At 41.7% G+C, this 23,398-nt stretch overlaps 1 protein-coding gene across 1 annotated transcript in view; it reads left to right on the top strand.

The window, feature by feature from the left end:
* Positions 1-23,398, top strand: part of CRYBG3 (crystallin beta-gamma domain containing 3) — a 100,848-nt gene that overhangs the window by 44,102 nt on the left and 33,348 nt on the right. The window contains exons 5-14 of the mRNA XM_084801431.1: positions 1,449-1,493; positions 1,794-1,909; positions 3,130-3,277; positions 8,232-8,368; positions 9,138-9,252; positions 10,287-10,322; positions 12,356-12,489; positions 15,230-15,356; positions 22,406-22,548; positions 22,647-22,773. Coding sequence (XP_084657557.1) covers positions 1,449-1,493; positions 1,794-1,909; positions 3,130-3,277; positions 8,232-8,368; positions 9,138-9,252; positions 10,287-10,322; positions 12,356-12,489; positions 15,230-15,356; positions 22,406-22,548; positions 22,647-22,773 — 1,128 coding nt within the window. The remainder of the gene's footprint in view (positions 1-1,448; positions 1,494-1,793; positions 1,910-3,129; positions 3,278-8,231; positions 8,369-9,137; positions 9,253-10,286; positions 10,323-12,355; positions 12,490-15,229; positions 15,357-22,405; positions 22,549-22,646; positions 22,774-23,398) is intronic.

Genomic DNA, 23,398 nt, shown 5'->3' on the forward strand with positions numbered 1-23,398 from the left:
CCTATATCTTGACCTTGAACAGCCTCGGTAACATAGTAATAGCCGAGTGTAAAGCCAGGGTGATTTTAAAATAAACAATGGTATGAGACAAAATGTTGGTTTTCTGGTCCCCACTGCTTATCGAATCCAGCAGACACAATTCACCAACAGAAAGCCCGGCTTCTCTGTTTCCCACTTGGTCTTCCACTCTAAACTGTTATCCCTGCTTCCAGCCCAAGGAACTATCAAGGCGGCTGGCTTCCTAGACTGTTTCTTCTACTGTTATTTACTTCAACCTGTTTGAGTTTTTTATTCTTTAAAATCCTGTTCTTTTAAATTCTTTTAATGCCAATGTTCCAAGAAGTTCTTTCTGATCCCCTCTAACCCACAGCCTCCCCTCTCTGGTGTTGTCATGTCCACATTTTAAAAATTGCCTTTTTAAGCCTTTTTTCTTTTTTATTTATTTATTTATTTATTTATTTATTTATTTATTTCACTTTACATCCCAATTGTAGCCTCTGCCTCCTCTCCTTGAGGTCCTAACCTCCTTTCTTCTTCCCCCTCCCTCCTCCCCTATGTCTTAAAAAAGGGAGCTCCCCCAACCAACCCACCTGGGCACGTCAAGTCACATGAGTAGTGAGTACATCCTCGTCTACTGACGCTGGACAAGGCAGCCCCTCCAGGGGGAAGTTACGGAAAAACGGACAACAGAGTCCACGTCGGAGACAGCACCTGCTCTCCTTACTAGGGGACCCATATGAAGCCTGAGCTGCCCATCGGCTACATCTGTGTAGGAGGCTTAGGTCCAGTTCATGCGTGGTCCTTGGTTGGTGTTTCAGTCTCCATAAGGCCCCCTGGGCCCAGGTTAGTTGATTATGAGTCCTTCTATCCTTCCCCTCACTTTTCCACAAGGCTTCCTGGGCTCTGTCTAATGGTTGGCTGTGAGTCTCCACATCTAATTTACCCTACCTATAAGATGTGTGAGGATAAAACAAACAAACAAACAAACAAACAAACAAAACAGCAGATATTGAGGGAATGTCCAACCCATGCCTGGCCCAACCTGAGACTCACCTCACAGGAGAGCGCCAACTCCTGAGCACGTTAACTGTACTTTGCTCTGCTTGCAGATGGGAGCCTAGCTTAGCTGTCCTCTGAGAGGCTCCACCTCGCAGCGGATCAAATCACATGCCGAGACTCACAGCCAGACGTTAAAAACTATTATTGGGGTGCGGTCATCTGTTTGCTCCTTCCAAGCCGTGTACTTCTTGAAGGCAGGGACATTATGTTACTTTCTTCTGTATTTACAGCTTGTTTTTTTTTCCAGTCTGAGTAAACATGTAAACATGGCATAGTTATCTGATAAATGCGTGACAAATGGGTTTATGAGTGTGAGGAATGTGAACTCTGTAATATATGTATGGTTTTTACCCAGTTATATCTTAGTTCTTCCACTTTCATTGTTTCAGAATGTTGACAAACAAACTCTGAAGTGTAATCCAAGGCCCGGGAAGGTAAGCAGAATGCTCTCCTTTGGGCTAATGTAAATGCTGAAAATCCTGGTCACTTTTAGCCTTGCGAAATTGAAGACAAATACATTTAACTTAGACAGTGAGAGTTTGGTTTGTTTTTGTTTTTTTTTTGTTTGTTTGTTTGTTTTTTTCCAAACTTAAGGATTTAACATCACAGTAATTGCTTCAATCAGTTGCGTTATTCATGCAGGAAATTTTATTGTCCGTGGTCTATAACACTGTGGACTTTTCTTTACATTCTTAAAATTAGTCATTATGACTCCTCCCTGCTCTATGTTACAGATGATTATCTATGATCTCCATGGGAGTAAATATAAACAAGAGGTCTACTGTAATATTCCTGATGCTACAACATGGTCTTTCCCGAATGGGGCACTGATAAAAGTTGTAAGGGGCTGGTAAGAACCCTCTTGAAACATTACCACCTATTATTTAGAATTAACCATGTCTTCTTACATGTATATCTTTGTACTTTTACTAAAAGTCGTATTCTCTTTCTTCATTTTACTAGGAAAATGAAACATTGTTAGTATCTTATAACTTATTTTTATTTACTATGACACACTACCTAGGCTCCTGTTAAGTGCTTAATGCCTGAAATGGATTGTTAAGACCTTATGTATGCAATCAGTGTCATTTTACAATTGCGGTATTATCAAGATAGATTTGCAAGTCAAGTTGAATGAAACATGGCTTTGAAAAACTACTTGAGAGCTGTGGGAAGCTATGGAATGTGAAGGCCACACGGCGTCATTTGTAAAGCCGACAGGCTCAAGCACTGAGGAATTCCTAGTGTGGTCTAAAAGTGAGGGAAAGCCTCCTTTGTTACTATGGACACTGTCCTGTAGACATCCTGGAGCCAGGGTTTCCGTGTGCAGTGTTCAGGTAGCCCTGACCAATATGTGTGCTGTCAACAGTGTGGCGAAGTGTTGTCTCCATGACGGAAAATGCATTCATGCCTGTTGTGCCCAGTTGTAGAAAAATTAAGGCGGAAACATAGAGTCTTTAAATTGTTTTTATATAAATATATGGCTTTGTGTATGTGACATAAAGAGTATGTGTATGCATAAATACATATCCAGGGTTGTATTGTGATTGTGATACAATGTTTACTATTTTAAAGTTTATTTAATATTTTTTTATTTTATGTGTATGAGTGTTTTTGCCTACATATATGTATGTGCATCACATGCTACAATGTTTAGCATTTTAAAATTTATTTAATATTTTAATTTAATTTAATATTTTAGTGCTTAGCCTACGTATATATGGATGCTCCATGTGCATGCCTGGTGCCTGTAGGGGTCAGGGGAGGGTGTTAAATCTCCTGAAACTAGAGTCCTAAATGATTGTGACACATCATGTGGGGGAACTGAGGCCACCTGCTAGGAAAGAGCCACAAGAGCTCTTAACTGTTGAGCTGTGTCTCCCTTTTCCAGCCTTTTCATCTCTAATTTGTACAGACATTTTAGAACTGAAGTTAGTCCGAATTATTCTTTCAAAAGTCCCATTCTGCACTTACAGAGGAGGGAAACGTAGCTTTGAAAGATGCATGAAGTGGTCCGTTCCCTTCCTAAGAGAGGTAGACTTACCAGAGCCTGTGCTTCTGTCTGTGTAGCTGGATTTTATATGAGAAGCCCCATTTCCAAGGTCAGAAGTGTGTGCTGGAAGAAGGGGAGAAAGTGTTAAACCGGGACTGGCTGCTCCAGAGCAGGAAGCACCCAGAGAGGAACTTCGTACTGGGCTCTGTCAAGCGTGTCTTGAAGGTAACCCAGCTGTTCTGTTTTCCACTGCTTTTATTTTGTTTTTGTCAAGTAGTAAAGCTGTGCTGTGGCCTAACAGTGCTAAGAAGGAATTGCTAGTGTTTTGCGCTAATGTATTATATTAAGCTTCACATTTAAATTTGTACATATCAGTTTGTTAAGAAAATGATAAAATTAGACATTTAAACTTACAAAATTTAATGATTTAAAATGATAACTTAAAAAATATATGTATCTGACATAGATATAATGCTAGGTATATTCACTGTAGGGTTCTTAAATTAAAAGGTAATAGTTTCGAATCTTTTTTGTAACTTAAATGCTGTTAACTAGTATGAGTGTGTCATGTGTGTGGTGGGGGGTTACGGGTACATGTGAAGGTGCTGGGGGTTATTAGAGGAGGAGGAGGAATTGGGAGAGAAAGTGAAAGTGTTGCCCTTTAATGTTCTGCTGGAAAGTGCTATTGAAGATGAGAGAGGTCTTCCAACAGAGAGACATTTTATGAGAGCCCCTGTGGTGGCTTAGAGGAGGAATGGACTTACTGATGAGGGCCGACCTCAAGATAAGACAGGATACAGTGCAGTTACTAATATGATGACTGTAGATATGGAGTGTGTGTGCATGTGTGTGTGTGTGTGTGTGTAACTAATAATTTAGAAAATGAGTTCATCAATTTGGGAGGTCGAGAGAACACAGGAGGAGTTGGAGTGGAAGGGTAGAATAGGAGTGCCTTATAGGCAGTACTCAAGTATGAAGCTCTGAAAAAAAGTTTGAAAGTTATCAATGTGGGGAAATTATTCATGATTTGACTAATGTACTTAAACTTTTCTTTACTATAGAGAAAAATTACAGGTAGTATACAGAAATATTCGAGCTGTGATAAAGCTATGTCTACATGTATTGTATCTGAATCAAAAATACAAACAAATTCATATCTAACAAGTATTCGTGGCTGTTCATGGGCCTCTTGATAGTAATGGGCAGTGGGGATAGAAATATTGCAGGCTTTGGGTCTTATTTCAGGCTGCCTGAAGCCTGGGTATGCCTGGGACATGCCAGGAATAGGCACCTCACCTGGATCAGGTGGTCGCTGAATTAGAATCTTAAATAGATAGGCAATTAGACAGCATGGTAGAGCCTCTGTAACGTCAAACAAAGGGGGTGGTGGTGGTGGTGAGCATTAACGGGTCCATGGCAATGTGAAAGGTTACCATGGCAGAGAGGACGGTGTCGTCTTTTGTTTGTGGAACTGTGCCTCTTGTCTGCAAAGACCAGTTAAGTGGTTGTTTAATTATCCAGCTTAGTAAAAAAAATTTTCAAGGGAATCATTAATCTGTAGGTGGAATCTTCGGGATTTGTGAGGCCTGTGGTTTTGCTCCTGGAATTGTGACTCCCAGGCACCATGCCAACCCTAGTGGGGGAAAAGTGAGCAAAACTTGGCAATCAGCCATTTTTACAACTCCACTAGATCACACAGGAGTACAATCAAACACATTTAATCTGCTGAGCATAGAAATTTAAATGCATATTTGTACATCTGCCTTTTGCTTAGAATATGTTATGAGAAAGAAAAATAAAAGGAGTCCTGCTCACATGTTTTTCTTTCTCCCGCTGTTTGCTCATTGAGTTGCTCTTTTTCAGTTGTGGTGTGATAGATCATATGTCTTCAACAAACTGACAACTTCTACTGTAGAAGGAAAACCAAACTCTTAAGCTTCTAACAGAGAATGCGTAAATATTTTAGGGAGTGAGAACCGAGCATGGAACTCCTCCTTCTCCAGCTATGTCGGCATCCTGCCTAGGGGTAGCTTCTTCCTCACGAAGGCTCTTGCCTTGCCTCGACTTGCCTCGTCCACAGCGATCTCGTTTCATCATCTTGGTTTTAGTTGTTCCGATTCAATGATGTCTCCCCCTGACTATGAACAGAACCAGCAGGTCCTTCAGCGTTCAGCTTCTATGTACATTCTGTTTAAGACTCATATTTGCAGCCGGGGCTGGGGACAGCAGTGCAGTATGTCTCCAGGGCAGTCTTTTCTGAAATCAGAGCCAGTGTTGTAAGTGTCCTTGTTTACTGGGCATTGCACATTCATTTCAAAGGTGGTATGATCTTTTCATTGTGACCATAGATCACGCAGGGCAATGCCTTGTTAGATTAGACTAAAGGCATCTTGTGTAAGATGGAGAAAATTTGGTTATTGTTTTACTTTTTGCTAACTGCAATTCATTGTTACTGTTTCTCCCCCTATAACCTTGACTTGGGCATATTAATCATTACGAGTCTTCACCAAGACACATTAGCAAATGTGGCATGAGTAGAAAAGTGTGGGATGAAGTCTGCACACTTTGAGTCAGCTGTTTATTGTTGCTAGGTTACCATAAAGGACCCTCTAGTTGTTTAGAGTTTGGCTGCCTTTGCCTGTCAGTAATTATACAAGTCTTGAAAAGATGCTATTTTTGTGAATACTCTCCCCCAAAGACTGCTTAAGGAAATCTTTTTTTTTTTCAGTCAACTTGAGTGAAAATTGGGTCGTAGTATTTGAGGAGGAAAGACTTCTCACTTTTCTCTTCATCTTTTTTTCTCGAGCCGCCACTATGTTTTGGCTGCTTTGCTGTTTCCTTCTGTGTTACTGTAGACACAAATGCTTCTTAGCTTTTTCCATTTTAAAGAACACCACCCAGACATTGTTTGTTAACACAATGCAGAGGAAACTTGTTTGTGTGAGGCATTTAGTTATGTATTCCACTACTGTACCTCGGCTCCCCAGGGGGCCATTAATACAGCAGTGTTTGAAGTAGTACTAGCCACACTCTGTTGTCAGGGGTACACAAAGGGCCACTGAAGATGGACAGGTGACTGTTCTGGGTGTTTCTGGCTAACTGTGAAGTAAAACTTCAGAAGGAAAAATATACATCATACATACATACATACATACATACACCATACACACATACATATATACATCATCATACATACATATATACATCATCATACATACATACATACATCATACATACATACATATGGCTATAAAAGTTGTGCTGCTTTAGCTTACTGCAAGTTAGAACTTATTTATGAAAAGGAGATATATAAATTTAATTGCTTTTAGAAGTATATTTTAAGGCAAAGCGTCTCAGTTTATATGTCATAATTCTACATAGGAAACATGTTCTGTTAGCATTTTAATCATCTGTTTATATTGAGAATCCTTTTCTTTAAATTGTATCATTTTGGGAAGACAATTGCCATAACACATTTTGACTAATATAAGCTGTCGGGTACTTAATTCCTTAGCACAGTGTATTCTAGTAACATCCTTACTTATTAATGAGAATCATCGAGAACTTGGTACATGGAAGATTTAAAGAATTTAAAATTGCAAGGCCTCTTTAAAAAAAAAAAGGAAGTTGTCTAGTCTGTAGTTAGTGGTGTCTCTGACGATTATTGCATGTGCTCATTGTATTAAAGTGCCTTCACCTGAATTTCTAGCGCTAGAGGTGAGAATTACATTACTGAATCTTGAATTGTGTGGTTAAGCACTCGTGAGTACCCAGCGGTGTGTGTTTGGACAGAGCGGTGTCTGTAATCTTGGGAAAGGGAGACATCACTGTGATTCTAATCCCTTAAGAAAGGACAATATTGTAACTGCTGTTCAACAGCATGTTAGATATAATAAGAGATGTCCCATAATAAAGAGGGTAGTCTACACATGCATCATGAGTACTGTGTATAGAACCTGCAGTGGCCAGAGTTGTGATGGAGGGGAGCAGAGAGGCTGGGGTGTGGCTGCAGGACTCTGGGAAAGGAGCGTGCATCCTGACACTGTAGCAAAGCAGAAACAAAGGCCTTCTGATGCGTCTTGATCCTGGACGTGTCCCTGGGAGGCAGCATTTCTAGATGGGTCAGGTATTTAAACTACTTCTGCCTGACTCGTACTTGTGAGCTACAGTTATGATGCAGTTTGCACTAGCAGTGAAAATAGACTGAAAAGAGCTAGGCAAGAGCAGTTTCACAGGAAGGTCTGACAGGGTGTGCTGACAGTGAGGGTCTCATTTTTAAAGGCCAAAGTGGGGTCCAATTTCATAATAGCTTTTATCATCCAGCCAACTTGCACTCCACAAGTAGGAAAACACATTTCCTTTCCCCTCACCTCTAGTTCCTTCTCCTTTGTTGATATAAATTAGACAAACACACTGGAAGGGCAGTGCCTCTCCATTATTTACTTTTTATGTCCCCCAGGAGATCAGGTTTTTTAAAGTCACTTCCTCCCTTTAGGCTTTGTTATGTTTCTGCGAAGGAAGACTTGCAGACCTTTGGCACTCAAACCCTTTAGCAAGTGAGCCATTCTTTTTTCTTTTCTTTCTTTTTTCTCGAGACAGGGTCTCTCTGTGTAGCCTTGGCTGTCTTGGACTCACTTTGTAGACCAGGCTGGCCTCAAACTCACAGCAATCTGTCTGCCTCTGCCTCCCGAGTGCTGGGATTAAAGTCGTGTGCAATGTGAGCCATTCTTTTTTTTTTTTTTTTTTTTTTCGAGACAGGGTTTCTCTGTGTACCTTGCCTGTCCTAGACTCACTTTGTAGACCAGGCTGGCCTCAAACTCACAGAGATCCGCCTGCCTCTGCCTCCCGAGTGCTGGGATTAAAGGCATGCGCCACCACGCCCGGCTATGTGAGCCATTCTTAATGGGGCAAGTATTTTAAAAATGAAGCAGAAAAAAAAAATATGTTTTAAAAAGAGACAGTAATTTTTCTGGCAACATTTATATGATTGCTGTTTTACTCATATGACTCCTGAGAAAATCTGTGTTTTGTCCTTTAAGTATCACCACTTCCTCCCTTGAGTTGTTTTCATGGAGAGATCCCGCTACACAATAAAAATCATTGTAACTCTGTGCCCAGGGTGTTCAGGAGACTAGCTGTGTGTCTCTGGATGATTTCAAAGGCAATTCTTCTTCTCCAGGACTGCAGCATTCCAGAGATAGAGCTGTGCCCACAGTCTGACCCTGGCTGCTGCCCGATCTACATACACCGGTCCATCCCCAACCTGGAGGAGCTGAACATCCCCAAATCTGCGTCCTTCACGGTGAAGTCAGGAGTGTGCGTGTCAGCCTGTCCTTATTAGAATGATTGATGGCCACCAGAGTTCACTTTTTGCTTCATGTTTCAATAGATGAGACATGAACTCTGAAGTCTTAGTTAGTTGGTGGTGTTGATGGCTCCTGGATACCCAAGAATGACTACTTGAAGGCTTAAAGCAGAGTCTGTCTTTCTTCGGCTCTAATTAAAGCTTTGACGTATGACTTGTAGGAGCAGGCGCAGAGTCCCCAGCCTGCCCGATGGACGGATCACATTGTCTTCTTATCTACACATTTTGGGGTTGAAAAATAGAAACATGTCTCTGACCTAAAAATTTGGACCCTAAATGATTTCTAGCTCGTGTTAACTGCCGATCCCTTCTCAGTAGCAGACATATGGCACTGCTCTGTCTCTTTTTACCTCTCTGTTTTAAAAGGCGAAGGCAGAGGGTCACCCCTCACCTAGTGGATAAATGATCAGTCCCGGGGTACTAACTGGAAAGCAAAGATTTTTAAGTCTGCCTGCATTAAAGGTGCGGCATGCCCTAGGTCTTAGAAAATTCTAGGGCAGAAATTAATACACAGTACTCAGAAACACGTTATAAGGTGGGGGTTTGCAAATGCAAACACTTAACAACATGTTAGCGTTCTTCTTCATAGACTGTTTAATTACATTGGTTCACTTTATTAGTGTAATTCTATCAATGGAATTTCTTGATAAACTTTTTACCTTTTAGAGTACTAAGCTAAAATATTATCATACTTTAACCAACCATTTGTACCTTGTTTAGTTGGCTGGCCTACCCAGATATTAATTTTAAGGGGCAAGCTACAATTTTGGAGGAAGACCAGGGGCTCTTTGAGATTTCTGCAGCAGAAATGAAATCCCTGTACCCTCTTCAAATGGTAAGCAGATTCCACCAAAGGCTTCTCTCTTCCCCAGCGGATCAGACTTTGTACCACTGAACTGCCAAACTGTACATTGTATTTCTGTTCATATTATACAGAATGTTTGCACTTAGTTGGAACTGTGGCAAGTCTATCACAACACATACAGTGTTTTAATAAGTATTGCTCTACGAAGTTTTAAATATTTAATAAAGTCCAGAGTCTGTCTTGTTGATGCTCATTAGAAAATTAGTTGTAGTAGATTGTCTCTTCCAGTTTGATAATGAATAGTAAACTTAGCATTAATAATAAATTGCTTACTCTTTCAGTGTTTATCTTCTTAAAGATTAAATAAGTGCCTACAGCATCTCTGTGGCAAACTTGTTCATATTTTTTGAGAAGCAAAATGTTCAATTAAGTGCAGGCTATGTGAAAAAAAAAACATGCTTGGTTCTGTGCCTTGGAAAACAGAAACAAGGACAAATGCAGAAATTATGAGAAGCATCCCAATGTGGAATAGCATTTTTAGCACTAACATTATGAAGTGTGAGGGCTTTTGTGAGGACTGTGTTACTATGTAGGGCATCCAGTCTTCATGTTACAAGTCATTAAGTATGATTGGCTGTGCAGCTGGAACTGGAAGATACAGGAATAGAGATGGTACCGTGGCCTCACTTAGAAAACATAAATAATTCTAGGAGATGTGTTTTGCTATGGGGCTTAAGGATCTGCTCTACCAAGTGTAATTTCTGGAGCTGTTAGCGGTCCTGCTCTTCCACTTGGGATGCTCCACAGCTGCTGTATTAAATCTTTAACTGCCTGGGTGTAATCTGAAAGCTTTTCAAGATTTCTAGCCCCATCTATACTGATGTAGATCAATCTGACTTGGTTTTGACTACTATAGGGTTCTAAATGTACCGTAATTAATTTTTGATGGCTCCACAAACAATTAGTCTTAACTAGTAAGATATTTGTTGTGACTTACACATAAGTTTGTTACGTCCCCACTTTTTACATGTTTACATTGTCTTTATATATCTTGTGATCTCCAGGGTGGACTGAAAGTGGAAATGCCTATGAACTTAAAGGTAAGTCTTGAACTGCCTCAAAAGACTCAACGCTAATCTTTCAAGTACTTTGATTGTCATATAGTGACCTGACCGTGTGCTGTCTAACGAGTGGAGGCTGCAGTAGTCAGATGTGACTGCGTAGAAGGTTTTCTGTGACTGCAGTGTACACGGCAGCTGGAGGGCTGTGTCTTCCCACAGACCACTGTGTAGGAAGGTGACAGACACGTTTGATTCCTATTTGGCAGTGGAGGTATTGATGTTGAAGTTGGTACTCAAGTAAATCCCAGTGAACTCAGCGGGATTTGATGATGATGCTTGGAAATAGGTCAATGCTGATGAGCTACAGCTAGCTCCTGCTGCATAGGTATCAGTTTATAATTATGAGTGCCCAAAGAGGAGGGCTGGGGTGGAGGCAATGGAAACGGGCTGGCATAAGTGACACGTTACAGGAGGAGAAAATAATGCTACAAAATGTGTGTAAGGAGAGATGGGGGAATATCAGACGCAAATAGCCTTGAGAGGCAGGAAGTAGCCTCTCCTGCCAGAGATGGGTGTGGAGGGCGACATCCATCCTTCCTTTTCACAAAGTAAGGTACCACCAGTCCTCCTCTTTGCTCCACATCACAGCTTACAGAATTGACTGCAACTGTCTCAACCCTGTGGATGGAGTCTTTTAAAACTCAACATGTCTGAGCGCATCTGTTGCACCCTGGCTACATGCTGGAATCATCTGACTATAAAAATTGTATCAGCCTACTTTCCATTCTCAGTATACTGCTTTGATTTGGCATGAGGTCAGAAAGCAGCAAACGTTCCAAACTGCTCATCTGACTAATCAATGCAGAATTACCTGGGACACTCTCCATGTGACACCAGCTGCAGCTCCCAAGTGTGGTGAATCACATCTTCATGTGTGAGAGGCTGAGGTATCCTGGGGCATATGCCAGGTTGTAGGCATCATATATGAGCAGATTGATTTCATAAGTAATCAAAACTTGGCAACTGGAAATTAATTAATATTGATGATGTCATAAGAGCTTATTCATGAAGAAATACTTCTTTTTACTTAGTTTGAATATCATCCTGAATAAAACCTCATTGCATATAATATATATATGTATATATTTAACTTTGCTTTATATGTGTATATATAAAAGTTTCCTATGAAAACCTAATGTATAGAATTATCAAGATTAGTAAATTTTTAAGGAATAAGTTATGTTTTGTTTAGTTTTATGTATTTAAACCTAGGGATTTATTCACCAATATCTGAGGTTTTAGTTGTATACAGATTATTCCATTAACAGCTCAAAGGATGAAGAGTAGATTACTACTCTTATCACAGCCATGTATTTAGGGCAGGAGTGACTTCCCAAGTAAAAAACAGAAAAATAGTAAAGAGAACACTGTGTGGCAACAGTTCTCTTCTGGTGTCCATCTCCTTCCTGTCCCGTTCATGATACCATCTCCAGATGTGGACATAATGGCCAATTAGTAAAACACTTGTGCTTCCAGTTATTTCTTAGTTTCAGAAAATACTGCATTTACATTGAAAACTTCACACCTGTTCCTTTTCAGCAAATATCAACAAGTATAAAAAGTAGCCAGTGTTGTAAGAAGGAATAGTTGGCAGGGAACTCAATTGGTAATTTAGCTTTATGTACCGGAAGTGCCGTTTGTTTTTAAGTCTTATGGGGTATGAGGGAGATCTGCAGTGAATTCACAACACAAGAGTGATAAAAGAAAATTCAAGAGTCACCTGTAAGACGGGTTAGCCTATGTAGTGGCCCTAACATTTGGGTAACCAGAAAAATGTAATCATAGCCAGGTACATTAATGTGAGAGAAACATGAGAATTAGTGCTAGACCCGAAGGATGGCATTGGCTCTTATATTCTTTGTGACTATCAAATGCTGTTTTTTATCATAAAGTTAATTTAAAAGAAGATATTGCTCCCTATTCATGTTTTTATCTTAAATACCACTTACATGATCCTGAATGTTTGCATGCTACAATATGAGCACATTAAATAACAGTTTCATGTTTTTCAGGTTATCATTTATGAAAAACCTCACTTCCGTGGACATGCCAAAGAGTTTAGTGAACATATAGATTCTGTCCCTAAATTTTTAAAAAGTGATAAGGACTTCTATGGCATTGGATCAATTCGTGTCATTGGTGGAGTGTGAGTGTCATATTCTCAGTATGTGATTTATGAGTCTACTTTTGAAGATTAGCTTTTAAAATGTGCTAAATAAGATAAAACCGCCAACTGTAATCTTCCAGGCTACTTCCCTTCTGTAATGTAGGAAATAAAATGTATAGCTTAGTAGTGACTGCCCACTTACAGGTTTTAAAGATTTTGAAATAGAAACTATATTGTGTATTTAATATAAACATTCAATACCTAGCTTTTCTAAAACACTGTAGAACAGTTGCAAGGTAAATTTCTGTTCTTTATGGAGTATGAACATGGGTGAAGTCCCAGTTTTTTCTTTTTTAAATCCGCTATCCGGTTGCCCTATTGTTGTTGGCTCACTTATGTTCTAAGGGCCTTGGTAGTGAGTTATCTCATTAAAGGATTAGAGTGAGCTCTGTGATTCCCAAAGTCAAAAGTGCTGGCACCTGTGGTCCCCTGTCCTGGGACCTCTTTCGACGACACCGTCCAAATCTCACTAGATAGAAAACACGGGTGTTGCTGCGACCCCAGCCTCAGTCAGGATTCCTGCAGCAACAACCTAGAAAGGTTGTGCCCAGGCTAGTGTTTGCCCTGGTATTCGTGTCACGTGGGGGTAAAACACCAAGGAGAAGCTTTGCTCAAAGCTGATATGCTCACATCTCCCTTCACACACGGGTTGTTTTGCATGTGGTTCAATTTGTTGTCAAGTATTGATGTGACATCAATTATATGACTTGTTTGTGCCCCTGTAGCAAGTGATGCTTTAAAAATATTCATAAGTGCGAGCCTGTCTACAGTCCCCTCCAGTTCTACTATTGTAGATGTGTAGGTCATGTTGATCCTTGGTCCGGCATGGCGGTAATCACTTAATTACTCACCCCTGAATTAAAAGCCTGCTTCGTGTTTAATGGGCAGATACAGTTTGGGCAGACACGATTTTGTTCGGCTCTGCATATTTGTTATGTTTCCTGCTTTGTGAACACATGTGTGTACTGTTCAAACTCTGCTCCAGAAGGGTTTTGCCTTTTTCTCACCCTGGGACCGAAATGGTTTCCCCTGGAAACCAGATGGATTGAACACTAGTTTTCTGCCTTGGAAAATATTATCTGCTAAAAATTAGTGTGATAGATGTTTCTGTTTTCTGGATTTACCTTTTTATAAAAGTCTGGGGATGATCTGTGATAGGGAATGCACACTTACAGCTTTATGTGGCAGTCAAGAAGAGAAACACACTGTTCCCACTGGGAAAGTAATCTAGTTAGCTCGTCATTTCTGCACTTCCCTTGTTTCTTGGCTTTTTGGCTGGTTGATTTTATATATGGACACTGTGGGCCCTTCTTCATCCCCTTCCATCTAGAGGAACCTGAGCGCAGCAAGCCTGATGATTTATAATTGCCTTGCTGTAATTATGAAATAGGTACAGTAAGGTCTCTGTAGCGTTCATTCTTTGTCTCTGTCAAACATAGCTCAAAACAAGCTTCAAGTAACTCCCTTAATATGAGAGAAAGCTTAGGCAGTGTTAAGCTTTCTGTGAAATTTATTTTCACAGTACAGTTTAAGATACAATCATGTTACTACTCCCCATATTGCATCCTCATTAAAAATTCCCAATATGTTTACAGGCTCCATTCCACTTACTTTGGAATTCCGCTCCCAGCATTGCATGCACCTAGAAACAGAAGACAAAAAGTGATGAAGGCTGGAAGGGTACAGCTTTGTGCTGTGTAAAAAGGTCTTTAAAAAATAAATAAATAAATTATATATATATATATATATATTTTTTTTTTTTCACTGCTTCCAAGTGATAAAAAGTAGTAAGAAGCAGCAGCAGCCTCTCAGGCTTCAGGTTTTTCACGTTTCTGATTCAGAAGGTCCTCAGCTGTGGAGGAGAAGGGCAGTCACCTAGTAATCTATCCATTTGGAAGGTCCCACCCTTCCTGTGTAGTGCAGGTAAAGGCTACTTGTTATACTTCCTTGTACATTAGTGAGTCACCTGTGCCCACGTTGCATTAGGCACCCATGGTGTGATCCTTACAAAGAGGTTAGATTCACAGAGGAGCCAGGAGTGCTTATCAGTGTCTCCCGATGCGGCTGTAAGACTGGAGCTCAGGAAACTGGCGTCCCTGGAAAGTGCGCTGCAGAAATGCTTCCTGTTTCCGGAAGCCCAGATAAGATGCAAGCTCCAAGATTTCCCACCCATAGGCATTTACAGATGTTTTAGTCCACATACAGGATTTCAGCTCAGTAGCCTTTCCAGTTTCTCCTTGGGAAAACCTCCCTGTGGACGAAGGGTTCCTTGGGCTTAGACCTTGAGTAAATGATTAATGAAGTAGTCTTTCCTTGGTTCCAAAAAGGGCTTAATCAGTCTAATGAAAATGAGTTCCTTGGATCTCGGTGTGGGTTGGAAACTTTTCTCATTGGCTGTGTGTACTTTCCATTATTTCTACTTGGCAAAGTGCTCTCTGACCATGGTGAGCCTCTGACCATGGAGTACAAGTCATGCCCCAAACACGTAAGACGCTTGCTCTTTTGCAATTCTGCAATTAACCTTTTGTTGGGAGAAGTATCCAAACTATAAAAGTTAATGATCCACGAGATACATACCATTCGTCCTTGGTGCATGGAAACAAATAAGGTCCTTTTTACAATACTAGATGAATAACTTTGCCTTTTATCCTCGTACTTGCCTCTTTTGCTCTCTTAACTAGTTTTCTCAGTGGCTCAATTGAGTACCCTGTATTTCTAGGTGGGTTGCCTATGACAAGGAACATTTCAAAGGCCAGCAATTCCTACTTGAAGAAGGAGACTTTGAAGATAGCAGTACTTGTGGGGCGTTGAGCGGCCCCATCATGTCTTTCCGGTACCTACAAGCTGTGAGTTTGCTTTCTTAACATTAATTCTGATTAACCTGTGTTATCTTTTCATGAAAATCAGACATGATCCAACCGAGCAGCACTTGCCTATTTTTCTTGCCTGTGGTGATTATTAGAGAATATCTATTTATTGCTTGTTTGTTTGTTTTTATTTTTATTTTTTTGAGAAGAGTTTCTTCTCTTTGTAGCCTTGGCTGGACTGGAACCCACTGTGTAGACCAGGCTAGCCTAGAATTCTTAGTGACCCCCACCTCCCCCACCTCTGACTCTTGAGTGCTGGGAGTGAAGACTTGTGCCACAACACCTAGATTACTTTTTCCTTTTCATCCATTGATTCACTGGTTATTTTTTGAGTACCTCCTTTGTTAGATGTAGAAAATGCACAGTTGGTCAGGTCTCTCTACTTGGAGGACATAGGACCACACACCAAAGATGATGGCTCAGCTGAGGCTCCTGCTCAAGGTGACCCAAGTGAAAGGTTTTCAGGATGGACACATGGCGTGGCATGAAAGGAAAGCAAAGGTGTTCTTTTATATCAAGAGATCCATGTTAATGGGTGACAGGAGTTTCATCTGGGGGTGATCTTACCCATATGGCAATATCTGGAGATATTTTTTGGATCGTCCTTTCAGGGGATGTGGGTCTACTGACATCTAGTGGGTAGAAGCCAGGAAGTGCTGCTGCAGCCCTGAGTTGTGAAGGTCTTCCCCAACACGAAAGTATGACAGGATGGGCCAAGAGGATGGCTCATTCTGTTAGAGCCGCAGGACGTGCATTCAATCCCCAGGATGCACATGGAGGGAGGAAACTGATTCCGTGATGTTGTCCTCTGACCTCGACATACACACACACAATGAAAACAACAACAGCACGAGCAATAATAATAATAATGAAAATGATAACAAATTGCAGGGACACCAGATGCTCGTGGTGCTGAGCTTAAGAGCTCTCATGGAAGTGCAGCCGTGGTGTCTTTAGAGTAAGGCAGTTAAGTCCGGATGTGAGAGAGAACTGTGGAAGGTCGAGTCCAGAGCAGTGAATGAGGGCCTAGGGCCATGGAAGAATTCAGATTCATCGTCCTTGAGTTGAGTGTGAGTCACTGGTGAACCAGTGGACATTAGAAAATGAGCAGCTTGGGAAGGTGGTTTTGGTGACTATATGGAGAAATAGAATAGTGAAGGAGATAATGCTAGAGATAAGAAGTCCAGACTATTATAGGATAGAAGTGGACGCATGCTAGACAGATGATGGATGCTGCAGAGTTCCTAGGATAGTGGAGCTTATCAAACGTGGCTTGTTACACTAACTAGCCCTCTGCACTTGTTAAACTGTCTAGAGGAACATGTTTTTTTACCACCCAAGTAATTTCTTCCCAGATTATCTCTGTTCTGTTTCTAGAATGTTTTTCAAGCCCTCCCTGAGGGGACTGATATCAAAATGAAGAGTAATCACAGGCTCACACAGACTTTAGATGACCATAGGGATCGGTCACAGGTGCGTTAGGTTTCTGCCTGTGTGGACCAGCAGCCTTCATGGCCCCCACTCAGAAGAGAAGGTGCACAGGGGGCAAGGGAGAAGCCTTTTGCTTTTTCATAAATGATCTTTTTTAGTAAGAAAGTAAGTTTAAAAAAAAAAAAACCCAAGTTCTACATGGAAGAAATGGAGGACACTCCATGGCAGATTGAGTACAGGAGTTGTTTTTGCAGCAGCAGATGGATACCTTTTATAATGTTAATTCAAATACACAAGGGCCATGCAGCTCACAAGACCACCAAAAGGAAAACAGACAAAACCAAATAGGACAAAGCCCGCTTTCCTTCCTCTTAAGGGCACTGTGGTCCCATGCACTGAGGAGCTGGGGCCATGGCTCCCGTCAGTGATAGTCACTGTTAGATACTTACAAGAATTTCCCAGATACGTAAAAAAGAGAGTCAGGTGGGAGCATTAATGATGATAGCACGTTCCGAAGGATGTGTTAGCATCTCTGAACTCACTGGCTGGAACCTGCCAAGAGTTAGAGAGGCACTGCTGTACACAAAGGTGTGGAACATGTATGAACATTTCGAGCGAGCTTTTGTAATGAGTAAGCAGATGTGCTCTTCAGATAAAACCCCTTCTGCCCTGTGTCTTCAGGTTAGGTTTTAGGCTGACATTCTAATCCTTGTGACAGTCTTAGTACTATCGAGTATTGGTTTATGGCTCTCCTGCACTAATCTTGACAAAGGCTCTGCGAGTCCACTGAACATGTTAGGGTTAGGATGGTTGAACAGCAAGCAAGCTGTGTAGGACACATGCCATGTTCCCCATTTTCACCATTCTACTTGTATGGCCTTAAAGAACAGCTTCATGGTAGAAAACTGGATTTCATTCCATTAAAGGCTTATTAGGCTTGTCATTTCACTGGTAGCTAGCTAGTCATGTAGGGTCACGTGACAGGTCAGTGCACATATGTAGCATGTTTACATGACTTTCAGATATTGTTCTAGAAGATTATCTCTAATGTGCATTCAGATAACTTTTACTAAAAGAACTATATGTTTTTTTAGACATAGAATGTATGTATATATTGCCCAAGCTCCTTAAAGACATGTAAAGACAAGTTACATTTTGATATTTGTATATTCCTCAGCCAGGAATTGTGACCCTGACGGTCTTGCTGAGTGAACGGTGAACGCTGGTATGACATGCCTCTGTCCTGTAGTCTGGAATGCCCATAATCTGGAAAAGGGGAAGCGTGGCTGTCAGTCATGTGAGGCCATGCGAAGTCACCACAGAGCAGGCAGGGAAGCTGTGCTGAGTGAGGAGTGTCAGTTCAGAGATCCTGGCTGCAGTCCATAGAGCACTCTGGATTTACTCAGGTCAAATAGCGGATACGTTCCTTGGGGACAATGGGAACTGTGCCATTTAATGATTTGAAGAGGACAAGGAGAAATGTATTCCCAGTTCCAAATGAGTCACTCATATATTCATGTTTTGCTGGGCGCTTTTGAAGAAAGTAGTACAGTGAAAGGAATGTGGCCCAGTTCAGGCTTCAGGGTTGAGACATTTTTATTCCTTCTCTCCCTCAATAAAATTTGCTCAACGTCCCTGTTTTCCTTCATTTTTACACTACCTTATGGTCTAGATTTACTTTTGATGTCTGATTTTGCTCTTTGCCAGGCCTACGGTCTGTCCTCAGACCTCTAAGCCCAGGCGGTATTGCCGACCACTATTTCCCTTAAGTTGGTGGTTCAGCAGGTCTCCGTCAGCACCTGAATCACAGTGCCTGCCCAGGGTTGTAGTATAAGAGGTCGCTGGCTGGGTCAGCCGAGACGGTTTATGGAATTTAAAAGTCATCAAATTGCTGAGCCTTGTAATTCATGTTTGGGCTTAAAGTGGCTCTTAGTTTTCTCTCACAGTTTTCTCCACTTGAGACTGTACTGAATAAGTCAAGTACTTTAAAAATATAAACTTGACTATAGCCTTTAAGTCACCCCATTGCTGTCGATCCTCCTTGAGATGAAGCCTACCCTCGCCTGTGGAATATTCAGTGACTTAAATGTGCAGAGAAAATCAGAGATGTAATTACCTAGAACTCACAGGCTAACCCTCAACATGGCTGCAAATGTCTGCTCTACTCAGCCTCTAACATAAGGCACTTAGGGATGGCTCACAGGTTAAGAGCAGTGGCTGCTCATCCAAAGGTACTGAGGTCAATTCCCAGTAGCCACATGGTACCTTACAACCATCTATAATGGAATCTTCTATCTAATGCTCACTTTTGCCATGCAGGCATACATGCAATAGGGTGCTTATATACATAAATAAATCTTTTGTGAAAAGAAATAAAATTTTAAAAAAGACTAAGACACTTAGATGTTTTGTTTCATTGTTTTTGGGGTCACCCCCCACCCCCACCCCCGTGCTGAGGAGGCCAACCCAAGACCTCATTCACGCTATGCAACTTCACTACCCATGAACTACACCCAGCCTGGGATTTTCCTTGTATAATTCCATATTTTGTACATGTGGCCTCTAGAGGTGCATCCTCAGGAGGTTGCAACCCAGCACCAGCATGTGACTGAGTGCACGGATTGGCTTTGAGCTCCAGCTCTGGCTGCCGATCAGCTGGGCCTGATATTCTGTGTTTGGCAGGTTTGAAAGGAAAATCGAGAATGGGACAAAGCCAGAGTAGTGGTTCAGAGGGACCTGGAAAAAGCTGGAAAACAACAAACGCTACAAGGCAAGAAAAGCCACAAAGCAGAGAACAGAAAGAGGGGAGCAACACTACTCGGCCCATCCCTACAGACCAAAGCTCCGGGGTTGGGGACAGTGTAGAGAACTTGGGGTGTGTGAATGTATTTCTGCAGTCTTTTATGCTCTCAACATGGGCATTCTGCAATGAATCCCGTGTCAAGAGGCCTTTCCTCTTCCCAGCTCCAAGCCGCACTGTCACATGTGGCCTGAGGCTCAGCTGACTCTTCTTGCTGCGGCGGTTCCCCTACTACTACAGCGTGGCGTGTGCAAGGCATTGCTCAAGTCAAGTGCATCCCTCTAAACACAAGTATTTCTTAGCGAAACGGCAGCTAGGCAACACACATGCGTCCTTTTCCACTGGAACACAGTGATCCACAGCACATCCCAGCTCACTGTGCTTTCTAGTCCCAAGAGCTCAAGAAGTAAATTACAGGTACTCACGGGTCAGAGGAACTGGATAGAGACAGGGAGTCCTCGTCACGAGAAATGGGAAACCACTAACTGAGCGCTGCCCATGAACTCTTCCATTATGGTTAGATCTGGTTTTGTCGGTCTCTTGTTGGTACTGGTTTCTGACAAGTGGCAGAGCCCCATCCAGCCACGATCCTCGTAGTGGTTGTAAGCTGTTATGTGCCCCTTCAGCGTGGAGGAAAAGAGGCGAGGCATACCTGCATCTGTGCTCCTCTGCTGGGGAGGTGCATGCTGTCAGCAGGACTGTGCTGATAGGTCACTCATAAATATCACACCTCCTTGGTAAGCTTATCTGTGGACGTGAAAGACGATCACGGGTTATTAAAGTCTCATTCCTCATACGGCTCAGTGTGTGTGTGTGTGCACGCATGTAAGGAAATGTGTTTTAGAAATAAAGTTTTATAGCCAGGCAGTTGTGGGGGACGCCTTTAATCTCAGCACTTGGAGGGCAGAGACAGGCAGATCTCTGTGAGTTCAAGGCCAGCCTGGTCTACAGAGCAAGTTCCAGCAGGACAGCCATAGCTACACAGAGAAACCCTGTCTCAAAAACAAAAATCAAAACAAACAAACAAAAATCCAAAAAACAAAAACAAAGAAAGAAAGAAATGAAGTTTATTTTAATAAGGACTAGAAGGGTGGCTGATTTAGTATGAACCTTTTCAATGTACTTTTTTTTTTTTTAACGCAGCATGCAAAAGCAGTGAAGGCAGTGGTGGTTGTCTTGGATCACGGAGGGTTCCTCTGGAGCTAGAATTGAAAACTCAGTTAAGGATTGGAAATTATTTTGTGGGAAAAAATTTTAGGCAAAGCCTTCATTTTGATAGGACATTTGACCTCTCGTTGTCAGCAGCTTTTAAATCCTTGAAAGTTGGCTGCGTGGTGGTGGCACACACGTTTAATCCCAGAACTAAGGAGGCTGGGGCAGGCAGATCTCTGAGTTCCAGGTCAACCAGGGCTACACAGAGAAACCCTGACTCAGAAAGCCAAAGGAGGGAGGGAGAGAGGAAGGGAAGGAAGGAGGCGGGGTCGGGGGAGGACACGTTGCTCAGTTCAAGATGGATAAAGGACATTTTTCCTACTCACTAGAGTTGCCTTTGTTTTCAACTTTTATTTGTCTTGTCTATAAGAAATCAGTGTTTACCTGGAAGTATTGTATTTATAAATGTTATTTTTATGAATTAAGAAGGTAAGAAGTTTAGAATCATGGGGTATAGAGAAATTAACAGCATTTTCTTTACTTACAAGCAGTTTATGTGTGTGCATGGCTTCCTGTATGTGTGTGTATGTTGGTGTGGGTGTGTTCCTTTGTGTCTCAGCCAGGGGTTCATAGTCGATACATATCTTCCACTTAAGCTTTCACTTGATTGTTCAAGCTGGGCTCTCACACTGAACCTGGACATCACTCACTTGGCCGGGATGACTGGCCAGAGAGCCCCAGGGAACAGCCTGGGGACACAGGCGTGCTCCGCTGTGCCTACCCAGCTTTTTTCCCCCCGTGTGATAGAAATGAAAGGACGAGAACTTAATGAGCAAACATTTCACGTATGCAAAAAGAAATGTTCATAAAGAAATTATCTCTATAGATATATACATATCTATGTAAATCTTTTAAAATTAAGAGTGTTTATGATTGGATAGGGAGAAATGGAAATTTTCATTCAATTTTTTTTTTTTTAAATTTTGGGAACAAGTATGTTTTATTATATATTTTTTAAGTCTCTTCCTGGAAGGCTGTCGTATAAAATTGCATCTAGTCATTTTAGAGTTTCTTCACTTACTAATGAAATTAGGAATTTATATGTTTGGTTTTAACGTTGTTCGTGTGAGTGGCCTCTGTCTTCAGTCTACCATGTGTTTATGTTTAAGTGTTTTATAAGATCATAAACATATCAACTTTGGAAACAATTTTCTGACCTCGTTTTGATTTTGAACAAGCAGCTTTTTAAAAGCTGAGTTGTATTTAGGGCTCACAGAATCCTAACCCTAACCCTAACCCTCCTGTTGCTCACAGTACGTTATATTTAAACCTTGCCTTGTGTGGATTTTGCTCAAGTGAGGGTTTGATTATTTCCTGTAATTATTGCTATGTGTGATACATTTAATCCTAGCGGTTTACCTAAACCTGTTGACTAATTTCCATTTATTTGGCACGTGTTATTTTCACATTAGAGCAAATCCAGGCTTAATGCGTTTCTCTAAAGCAAATAGGAATAGAGATGATAATGTTGTATTTCATGTCACTTAAAGTTCTTCCTGGAGTTATTAATGTGAACATTATCCTGACGGTATGTGGAATTGTGTTGCATATGTTTTTCTTAAACAGACCTCTTCCTTCTTTTTAGAATTTTATAGAATCTTCTGTCACACTGTTTGAATCTGACTTAGAAAGTGGGAAATTTATTGACATTACAAATCAAGAAATTTCTGACTTAGAAGAAATCGGCTTTGGCAGTGAAACAAGATCCATTCATGTGAAGAGTGGCGTGTACGTAGTCCCTGCCCGACCGAGGAGCCTGGGGGAGTCAGTGGGGCTTAGAGGTGTTAGCAGCTCCCTTCTCCACCCTGCTCTTCTCTCCCTACTAGGTGGGTTGCCTACAACCAGAAGTTCTTCTGTGGAGATCAGTACATTTTAGAGAAAGGAAAATACAAATGCTTTTTCGACTGGGGAGGATCAAGTAACACGATCTTGTCAATCCGACCAATCCAACTGGTAAGTGAAGTAAGGGGCAGAGCGGTGCCAGAAGCAGGGAAAGGGCAGAGTTGACTGTATAGAGCAGGGTTTCTCAACCTTCCCAATGAGGCGACCCTTAATACAGTTCCTCCTGTGGTGCTCACCCCCAAACCAGAACGTTATTTCCATTGCTACTTCATAACTGTAATTTTGTTACTGTTATGAGTCGTAATATACACATCTGTGTTTTCCAGTGATCTTAGACACATCCCCCCCCCCCCCCGCCCAGACACACACACACACACACACACACACACACACACACACACACACACACACACGGGTCGAGACACACAGGTTGAGAACCACTGGCGTAGAACATTGTTCTAAAACAATTAGATTCTCTTTTGTGTATCTGTGGATAGCAGAGGGGTTCATAGATAGGAAAGCACACCTGAGGCATCTCTGTAGTAGGTCCGGCTCATTGATGCAGCACTGCTTAGTTGTTCTGACTTGTCCTGTATCGTGCTGACTCACTGGAGACACTGTAGGAGTAGGACTGTCCACATGGCTCTTGAGAAAATCATAGCAACGTGCTTAGTGAGAGGATGAAGGGTGTAGGTTGTGCTGGGGGGGGTGGGGGGGTGGGGGGTGGGGAAGGGCT

Source organism: Acomys minous, assembly GCF_964271855.1.
Source record: "Acomys minous genome assembly, chromosome: 11".
NCBI lineage: Eukaryota > Metazoa > Chordata > Mammalia > Rodentia > Muridae > Acomys > Acomys minous.